The sequence below is a fragment of the Ictalurus punctatus genome, chromosome 15 (genome assembly GCF_001660625.3).
Source record: "Ictalurus punctatus breed USDA103 chromosome 15, Coco_2.0, whole genome shotgun sequence".
NCBI lineage: Eukaryota > Metazoa > Chordata > Actinopteri > Siluriformes > Ictaluridae > Ictalurus > Ictalurus punctatus.
This window is the reverse complement of record NC_030430.2, coordinates 22,067,238-22,077,704: the sequence shown is the minus strand read 5'-3', so window position 1 is coordinate 22,077,704 and position 10,467 is coordinate 22,067,238. Positions and strand designations below refer to the sequence as shown.

The following is a 10,467-nucleotide window of genomic DNA, read 5'->3' as shown; positions in this document are numbered from 1 at the left end:
GTCACTCTGGATAAGGGTGTCTGCCAAATGCCATAAAAAAAAATAAAAAAATTTCCTGTGCACAACATGATTATATCTTGGCCTTGTACTGTAGTTCGATGGATGTGATAGTAGAGCTTCAAATTCCATGACGTGAGTGGTATAAACAGGCTGTAAACATTCGTGTTGCAATTTTAACCCTTGTGCGATTAGCAAGCTAGCTAACAGGCTTGAAAATTCATAAACAAAACTCAGTAAGCTAATAAATATTGGTTTTTATATCTCGAAATGACTAAGCGTTTCAGGGTAGAAGGCAATATAAATGTACCATAATGTGCTCATTACTTTACAGCAGTAAAAAGCTGCCTTACTTTATGCAAGAAATCCGCCATCTTGAAATCTAGTTCACACCATGACTTTATTTCTTGGCTTCAGATTGAACTAAATTTTAACTGAAATTAAAGATCAGAAATGGCTGTATATTTTACAATCTGTCAATGCAGTGTAATTAGCAAGGCAATGAGCTAGCTAGCAGGCTTACTCTGCGAGGAAACAGGCAGTAGTACTGTATCTCCAAATGACTCAGCACATCATGGTGGATGTCAGGATAAAAATAAGAAGCACTGGTATGTGCTTATTACTTTACAGCAGGAAAAAGCTGCCTGCATTATGCAGGAGATCTGCCATCTTGAATTGCAATTACCTCGATGCATCTCCTGTCCACACCATGACGTTAGTTCTTGGCTTCAGACCCGAGATGGATGTGCTGGTGGAGATTCACGACGGGACTCTGCTGTGACTGTGTCATAGTTCCTGTGGTTATTCAGAGAGCAGGCCAGGAGGACTGAGAGAGATCCAAGGATGACATAATCTGTTCCACACTCATGCTAGTTTAAACACTCTCTCTATCTCTCTCTATCGTTCTCTCTCTCTCTCACACACACACACACTTATTCACTACATATGGAGAAGGAGAGAAACCTGAACAGAGCTGTATCTACAGTTTTAACAAATGCACACATCTTTTTTACAGTCTAATTTTAAAAAAAAGAAAAAAGAAGAAGGAATCAAACACACCGTGTGCATGCGGTTATAGGAAAATAATCAACGACAGGGTGCTGTGATGCAGCCTGACACATCAAAAGCCTGAGTAATTGTTAAACGTTTCCAATAACAGCGCATACCACAGCAGATTGCCAAAAAGTCAACATTGTTTTCATTATTAAAGAAGGACACATCACTTTTATTTATTGATAGTAACATTTAATGTCGTGGAACGTCCGCGAAACAAGATGTTTCCTTATACCACTCACCAGCCAGTTAATAAGAGAAAACACAGCTTGCCATGTTACTGAGAACCCAGGGACGAAAGCCAAACGTTTACCTCAGCTTTACCTCTGTCTGTTACACAGCGCCGACACTGGAGACTCCTTCCAAAAATATTTAATCAATAAAGATTATCTGGCAGAAATATTCACCATTTGCAATTACATTTTTAAATATTTGTTGATGGTGAGCGTCTGCCATTCCTTGAGTAAGCTGTTACTATTAGAACATACGTGTTAATATAAACCTGCTGTGTGAGTTACAGCTGGAACTGTTGTGAGAGTTGCTGTTATACACTAATCAGACATCACATTAAACCCACCTGTCTCATATTGTGGAGGTCCTTCTTGTGCTGCCAAAACAGCTCTGACCCGTCGAGACATGGACTCCACAAGACCTCTGAAGGTGTGCTGTGGTATCTGGCTCCAAGATGTTAGCAGCAGATCCTTTAAGTGCTGTAAGTTGCGAGGTGGGGCGTCCATGGATCGGACTTGTTTGTCCGGAATGTCCCAGAGATGCTCGATCGGATTGCGATCTGGGGAATTTGTAGGCCGGGTCAACCCCTTGAACTCTTTATATACCCGTTCCTGAACATTTTTGCAGTGTAGCAGGACACATTATCCTGCTGAAAGAGGACACTGCTATTAGGGAATACCATTGCCATGAAGGCGTGTACTTCAGTTGCGTCTGCAACAATGTTTAGATAGGTCGTATGTGTCAAAGTAACATCCCATCTGGGATCAGACCAGACGGGCTAGCCATCGCTCCACACGTGTATCAGTGAGCCTTGTGCGCCCATGACCCTGTCTCTGGTTCATCCGTTGTCCTTTCTTGGACCATTTTTTATTAGGTTCTAATCACTGCATACTGCACACCCATGCGTTTGCACATTCTTCCTGCTTCCAACACATCAACTTCAAGAATGTTATTCACTTCACCCATCAGTGGTTTTAATGTTATGGCTGATCGGTGTACATCATTTTGATCAATCCGATTAGAGTATTCCGCAGTGTTGTGGTATAAAAATGAATCAAATATGCAAAACCGTCTTGGACTGCTGGAGTTGGGAAACCATCATTTAATTTACTTTTCTTTATTTCTTCTTATATCTAAATCCTTCATTTTTTTTCTTTCTTTTAACACCTGTTTACAAGCATGGTTCCGCTCACCAGGTCATGTCTTTAATGTAGTTAATGTAGCAGAACGCAGCCAGGGTGTTTGGTTAAATGGCTTATTTCTCTGAAAGACTTGCTTCTCTGTATAGAGCAGACACACATCTTATAGCCTTCTTTTTCCTGGAAGTGCTTAGGTAATGCTAAACATTAAACTAGTCATTCGGCAAACTTATTTCAGCATCGAAGCCCCGAGCCTTCATTATTGACAGATTTATTCATCCACTGGCTAATGTGGAAAAAAAAAAAACCCAAACACCGTCTCATTCGTGGAATCTCTCACTGATACCAAGAGCAGATTTCTGTTATGATCCCACATGCTGTAATTACTTAGCACTAACTATCGCACATTATCGTGTCTGAGCTGTTACCTGAACTGCAGTGATGTCTAGCTGATGAGCGTGTTTGGCCCACATGTGACTGAAAAACAAAGCTGTTTGTATTTTTATGAAAAACTAGCCATGTTTGTGGGGGTGAAAACAACAATGCCAATGGGTTCTTGTTACAAAAGAAAACTGTTTTGCTAACAATATTCCTACAGCGGCTGTTATGGTCACTGTAATATTGTGATATTCTGTCTGTTACTATGGGCACTACGTCATCCTGCTAATAAACACAATCGAAACAGACCAAATTAAACATGAGTGGGATTGCGGAAATGTTTGATGTGGATACTATCCGAAAATATTTGTGGTAAAACTTGTGTGTTCTAATCCTGGAACAAAGTAACAGCACATAATATATAAACAAAGCCTTTTTCCTGAGCAAACATTGATCTGGGGAGGTTTCGTCCTCTGCACAGACAGGAAACGGAGGTCATGATCGAACCCGAGACCCTGGAGATATGAGGCAGCAACACCTCCCACCCCAGCTGTCAATCTTTTACCTGTCAATTCACAAGCTTTGTCTCTTGCACCAGCATTCAGGCGTTCGAGTCTATCCAAGCTCATACGCTTGTATTTTGGTGGGCGTGGCTTCAAAACGGCTAGCTTGTGCTACTTACCATGAAAATCACCAGCTGTGCTTTACAAATAGAATCAAAGTTGAAAGTCAAAGTCAAAGTTAAAAATGTGTTGAAAGTGTGTGTGTGTGTGTGTGTGTGTGTAAAGGTTGCTGCATTGCATCATCTCATTTGACAGAAATGGTGAAGCTGAACACCCCCCTGTAATCCATCATTCCTCATTCATCCTTATGAGGCAAGATCTTCATTCACACAATCCAGAGAGAGAGAGAGAGAGAGAGAGAGAGAGAGAGAGAGAGAGAGAGCAACAACTGCAGCAGAGGGGGGAGAGGGGGGGACCAGGAGGATGAGAGAACGACAGAGCGAGCGCTGTAGAGATAGAGGGAGGAGAGCAGAGGAGACGAAAGGACGCTGCATCTTGTGCTCTAGTCTCTCACTGACAAAGTGCATGATTTGTTTAGTCTCCCTTGACTCACACACATACATACACTCACACATACATACACATACACAACACACACAGATCTGCAGGCAGCATTGCAGCACAGAGCCACAGTCGAAGCAGCTCAGTGGGCATGATGTAATAGAAACGGCATCATCGACTATCAGCATCGTCCCAGCTGCAGCGACATCATCGGAGTCAGCGATAACAGCGAGCGCATCCTGGACCATCGGAGGCAACAACACCGGTGAGACCACAAGCAATTGTTGCTTGTCCTCTGTCACACACATACACACACACACACACATGATATTGTGTATACCAAAATAAACAGGTGCTTCTGTCAGATTTAATAATGCAATCAGTAACGGCTATAACTTTGGCTATGAATGTCATTTGGCTTAGAACATATAAACATCATTTCTTTGCCCCATCCTTCCCCTGAACTGCCCCACAGGCATCACACTGGGTTCTGCGGAGTGTGCGGGGCCGCCAGAGGCCATGCGCCTGGTCCACGGCACAGAGAAACACACCTTCTCCTTTAAGAAGTGCTCTGCCTTCCAGTTCGTCAAGAGGAAGGTGTGTATGTTTATCTGTGTGTGTGTGTGTGTGTGTGTGTGTGTTTGTGTGTGTGTGTGTGTGTGTATGTGTTTTGTATGTGTGTGGAAGTGCATCGTTGAAGCACACAGTTTAAGAGTGTCTGATTAGTTGGAAAATTGTGCAAAAAAGTTTGCTAAGCTCCTCACAAATGGTTAAATCAATCAACCCTATCGTGCTATGGAGCCATGAGACTAATGTAGATAGCAAGCGATTTCGATATGCTCGTGCAGTTTATGATAAAATGTTATCGAATGTAATCTATAAACATGAAGATAAACAAAATATCGCTGTAACGGGTATAATGTGAGTAGAGGCGAGATGCAAGTGCGTAAAACGATGTACTTTGTTAGGTAAATCATAATTACTGTTCACAGCAAGGGTCAAATGACAGCAAGGCGACACCAAACAAGAAGAATCTATTGTCAAAAAATGAGGGGGAAAAGGATAGGGTCAAACCAGGAAGTACGCTGAGACACAGAACTCAACACAAACTAAGGCTCAAGCTTACTGTCATTAAACAAAAAAGAAGACTTTCTGATGCTGCAACATCAAAAGAAACAAAGCAAGGAATACACAGACAGGCTAATCAAGGAGGAACATAGAACAGGTGAACACAGTCAGGAAACAAAAAGAAATGACAGGACAGAGGAGGTGATGGGTCTAGAACAGAAAACTGAAACATGAGCATATGGTGCTTGTCACCTTGGGAACTGTGATTCAGACTGTCACATTGTAGGGAAAGTTGTAATATTGTGTGTCTGATATAGCTTTAGTTTATTCAGTTTGTAGCTCTTGTTGCTGTTTTACAAAAGAAGTCCAAATCAGGTTTTTTCTCTTTACGCATATTGTACGACAAAATGAAGCCATGAGTGCTGCAGTGCTACATCACATGCTTCAAATCAGACACTCGGGTATGTTAAGTCAAGAGTAAACAAAAGGAACCTTAAAGACAAAGATAAAGCAGAGGAGAAAAACAGAGGCAAAAGAGGTCAAGTAGGTTTTTGAAGCAAGTATACAGTATGTAGATATAAGGGTGCATTATGAATTTGGATGAGACAGATTTCCGTTACTTGTTAGCAACATTTTTATTGTATCTCTATTGAAAAACAATAAGCAAACATCAGGCACCAAACGTGTCTTGGCTGATTGACAACCTTGGGGTAAATGGAAAATTGTGCAAATATTATTGCTGGTAGAGCTACTTCTTTAATTACTGAAATGAAACCTTGTAATTTTTTTGTGCTACATTTCCCTGCTGAAAAAAAACAACAACAACAGAAGCCTTCATGGAATTTGTAATGGCTTTAATGGTTATAATGGGAATTGTATTGGCTTAATTGGAAACTGTAATGGTCCCTGTAGGTCTCTACTGGTATTCTGTTGCCTTCTATTGGTGGCATGCTGTGTCTAGTGGATACCATTAAGGACCAATAATGGTAATGGTTTTAATGGTTATAATGGGAATTGTATTGGCTTAATTGGAAACTCTAATGGTCCCAGTAGGTCACTACTGGTAATTTCTTGCCTTATATTGGTTGCATGTTATGTCTAGTGGATACTATTAAGGACCGATAATGGTAATGGTTTTAATGGTTATAATAGGAATTGTATTGGCTTAATTGGAAACTGTAATGGTCCCAGTAGGTCTCTACTGGTAATTTCTTGCCTTCTATTGGTGGCATGTTGTGTCTAGTGGATACCATTAAGGACCAATAATGGTAATGGTTTTAATGGTTATAATGGGAATTGTATTGGCTTAATTGGAAATTCTAATGGTCCCTGTAGGTCTCTACTGGTAATTTGTTGCCTTCTATTGGTTGCATGTTATGTCTAGTGGATAATATTAAGGACCAATAATGGTAATGGTTTTAATGGTTATAATGGGAATTGTATTGGCTTAATTGGAAACTGTAATGGTCCCTGTGGGTCATCTGTTATGGCAGAAAACATACTGACTGTTACTGGAGACTCCTTCCATAAACGTTAAATAAACATCTGCTTACAGAAACCTTAACTATATCAGCATGTAGACATGGATTTTAATCCATTTCTATGGAATGTCTGCTATACAAGTCCCCGTTCAAGTTGTTACTATGGTAACAATAACATATTAGAATGAGTGCATTAATATAAACCTGTGATTTGTCTTGTAGCCAGAATTATTAAGCTCCTGTTAAGAATCAGGTGCAGTAAAAAAAATTCTCCAAAAAAAAAATAGGTTGATAATAGTGTTAGCTTTGAGAAGTGAAAAGCCACGCCCCCTTCACTGGGACTGATAAGCACATCTTTCATCATCCAGAAATGCCCAGATCCATTCACCCACAATGATTTCCAAATCTCCCTGATACGTTCCGCTCTGCATCACTGCAGCAATACTGTAAATATTCAAACTGGTATTTCTTTAGGTCAAGGGTAAAGACGGTTTCAGTGTAACCACTGCTGTATTTAGCAACAGTACAACACAGCATACTCACTCAGACTAAAACACGTTCAGAGAATTAAAAAATGTGTGTGTGTGTGTGTGTGTGTGTGTGTGTGTGTGTGTGTGTGTGTGCAACCTAGTCTAAGATTTATGAGATTTAATATTCTATAAAATGATCTAATCTCAGCTTGTTATTGACCATTAAACAGGAAACAAGTCTACACACAATCCCCGACACACAGACACACACAGACACACAGACACACACACACACAGACACACACACACACACACACACACACACACACACACACACACACACACACACACACACACACACACATAAACACGCAGAGTTTTCCACAGTTGTTCAGTCACACTGCTATATACAGTATTGTTTGTAATATGCCTGAAGGACTTTCTTAGTAAAAACCTGCAGGGTTTCGTTTCAAAATTCCACCACATTGCTTTTGTTTTTGTCCACGGGCGATTGTTGTGTGCCTGTTCAGCTCAGGCTTGTGTCCAAGATTGCACACACACACACACACACAAACAAGCACACGCTCAGCAGATGGATGGGGTGTTAGCAGCTGACTCAGTGAGATTGGTTTTGGGTTGTTATGTAGTTATGCCAACTGTGATTCTGCTTGCAGAGAGAGAGAGAGAGAGAGAGAGAGAGAGAGAGAGAGAGAGAGAGAGAGAGAGAGAGAGAGAGAGAGAGAGAGAGAGAGAGAGAGAGAGAGAGAGAGAGAGAGAGAGAGACCATGAAGGATATATATATATATATATATATATATATATATATATATATATATATATATATATAGTATATGTACTTGTATCGTGTGTATTTGTACTGTATTTGAACATGTATGCAAAGTATATCATGGTGTAGCGAGGTGTGTAGGGTGTAGGAAGGTGTAGAAAATTGTAGTAAGGTCTAGAGATGTGTAGCAGGGTGTAGTAGGAAGTAGCCGTGTGTGGCAGGTTATAGAGTGGTGTAGTAAGGTGTAGAGAGGTATGGCAGAGCGTAGTGAGGTGTGGCAGAGCTTAGTGAGGTGTGGCAGAGTGTAGTGAGGTGTGATAGGGTCTAGTGAGGTGTGGTAGAGTCTAGTGAGGTGTGATAGGGTCTAGTGAGGTGTGGAAGAGTCTAGTGAGGTGTGGTAGGGTCTAGTGAGGTGTGGTAGAGTCTAGTGAGGTGTGGTAGGGTCTAGTGAGGTGTGGTAGGGTCTAGTGAGGTGTGGTAGGGTCTAGTGAGGTGTGGTAGGGTCTAGTGAGGTGTGGTAGGGTCTAGTGAGGTGTGGTAGAGTCTAGTGAGGTGTGGTAGGGTGTAGTGAGGTGTGGTAGAGTCTAGTGAGGTGTGGTAGGGTCTAGTGAGGTGTGGTAGGGTCTAGTGAGGTGTGGTAGAGTCTAGTGAGGGGTGGTAGGGTCTAGTGAGGTGTGGTAGGGTCTAGTGAGGTGTGGTAGAGTCTAGTGAGGGGTGGTAGGGTCTAGTGAGGTGTGGTAGGGTCTAGTGAGGTGTGGTAGGGTCTAGTGAGGTGTGGTAGGGTCTAGTGAGGTGTGGTAGAGTCTAGTGAGGTGTGATAGGGTCTAGTGAGGTGTGGAAGAGTCTAGTGAGGTGTGGTAGGGTCTAGTGAGGTGTGGTAGAGTCTAGTGAGGTGTGGTAGGGTGTAGTGAGGTGTGGTAGGGTCTAGTGAGGTGTGGTAGAGTCTAGTGATGTGTGGTAGAGTCTAGTGAGGTGTGGTAGGGTCTAGTGATGTGTGGTAGGGTCTAGTGAGGTGTGGTAGGGTCTAGTGAGGTGTGGTAGAGTCTAGTGAGGTGTGGTAGGGTGTAGTGAGGTGTGGTAGAGTCTAGTGAGGTGTGGTAGGGTCTAGTGAGGTGTGGTAGAGTCTAGTGAGGTGTGGTAGAGTCTAGTGAGGTGTGGTAGAGTCTAGTGAGGTGTGGTAGGGTCTAGTGAGGTGTGGTAGAGTCTAGTGAGGTGTGGTAGGGTCTAGTGAGGTGTGGTAGGGTCTAGTGAGGTGTGGTAGGGTCTAGTGAGGTGTGGTAGAGTCTAGTGAGGTGTGGTAGGGTCTAGTGAGGTGTGGTAGAGTCTAGTGAGGTGTGGTAGGGTGTAGTGATGTGTGGTAGGGTCTAGTGAGGTGTGGTAGGGTCTAGTGAGGTGTGGAAGGGTCTAGTGATGTGTGGTAGAGTCTAGTGAGGTGTGGTAGGGTCTAGTGAGGTGTGGAAGGGTCTAGTGAGGTGTGGAAGGGTCTAGTGATGTGTGGTAGGGTCTAGTGAGGTGTGGTAGGGTCTAGTGAGGTGTGGTAGGGTCTAGTGAGGTGTGGTAGGGTCTAGTGAGGTATGGTACGGTGTAGTGAGGTGTGACAAGGTTTGATAGGGTGTAGTGAGATGTGGCAGCCTGTAGTGAGCTGTGGCAAGGTGTGGTAGGGTCTAGTGAGGTGTGGTAGGGTCTAGTGAGGTGTGGTAGGGTCTAGTGAGGTGTGGTAGGGTCTAGTGAGGTGTGGTAGGGTGTAGTGAGGTATGGTAGGGTGTAGAGAGGTGTGGCAAGGTGTGATAGGGTGTAGTGAGGTGTGACAAATTATGGAAGGCTGTAGCAAGATGTAGCATGGTACAGCAAGGTATTGTAGTGGTATCTCAGGTTGTAATAGTAGGGTGGTAGGCTGCTCCACCTTGGATGCAAAATCTGGCACCATTTCTAAAAAGGGAAACAAAGTAAAATTACATAATAAACCCTCTGTTGTAGAGTTCAACCCAGTTTTCTGAAAGTGTTGTATTCATTACATGCTGACATTTTCAGCTGTCCTCCACATCTTGGTGTGATATCAGCTTGCATAAAGAAAGCAGCAGAGAGAGAGAGAGAGAGAGAGAGAGAGAGAGAGAGAGAGAGAGAGAGAGAGAGCTGTATTGGAAAAGTTGAGTCATCATGAGAGCAATTTAATTCTCCCTCTGTCTGTCTCTCTCTCGCTCTCTCTACTGTATATACAGTACAGTGCCTATATATATTCAGTGCTATGAAAAAGTATTTCTCACAAAATGTATTTCTGTTTTCTGTTTTTGTGTATATCTCTAACTAAATAGTTTTGGATCTGCAAACGAAATACAACATAAAACAAAGTCAACCTGAGTAAACACACAATACATCCATCCATCCATCCATCCATCCATTTTCTACTGCTTATCCTTGCTGGGTCGCAGGGAACCTGGAGCCTATCCTGGGGGTATTAGGCACAAGGCGGGGGACATCCTGGACAGGGTGCCAATCCATCGCAGGGCACACTCACACACACATTCATACTCTACGGACACTTTTGGACACGCCGATCAGCCTACAGTACATGTCTTAGGACTGGTGGAGGAAACCGGAGTACCCGGAGGAAACCCCCGAATCATGGGCAGGACGTGCAAATGCTGCACACACAGGGCAGCGGCGGGAATCGAACCCTCAGCGCTGGAGGCAAATACACTAACCACTAAGCCGCCATGCCCCCCAACATACAATGCAGTTTGAAGAGAAAAAAAAAGTTATCCAACAGCTATCACCCATGTGAAAAATTAATTGCCCCCT

General features: G+C 42.9%; 1 protein-coding gene across 1 annotated transcript in view; it reads left to right on the top strand.

The window, feature by feature from the left end:
- The first annotated feature begins 3,769 nt into the window (after positions 1–3,769).
- The window catches only part of sgk1 (serum/glucocorticoid regulated kinase 1), a 44,284-nt gene continuing 37,586 nt past the window's right edge, over positions 3,770–10,467 (top strand). The window contains exons 1-2 of the mRNA XM_017487701.2: positions 3,770–4,127; positions 4,338–4,459. Of these exons, the coding sequence (XP_017343190.1) occupies positions 3,785–4,127; positions 4,338–4,459 (465 nt within the window). The 5' untranslated portion in view covers positions 3,770–3,784. The remainder of the gene's footprint in view (positions 4,128–4,337; positions 4,460–10,467) is intronic.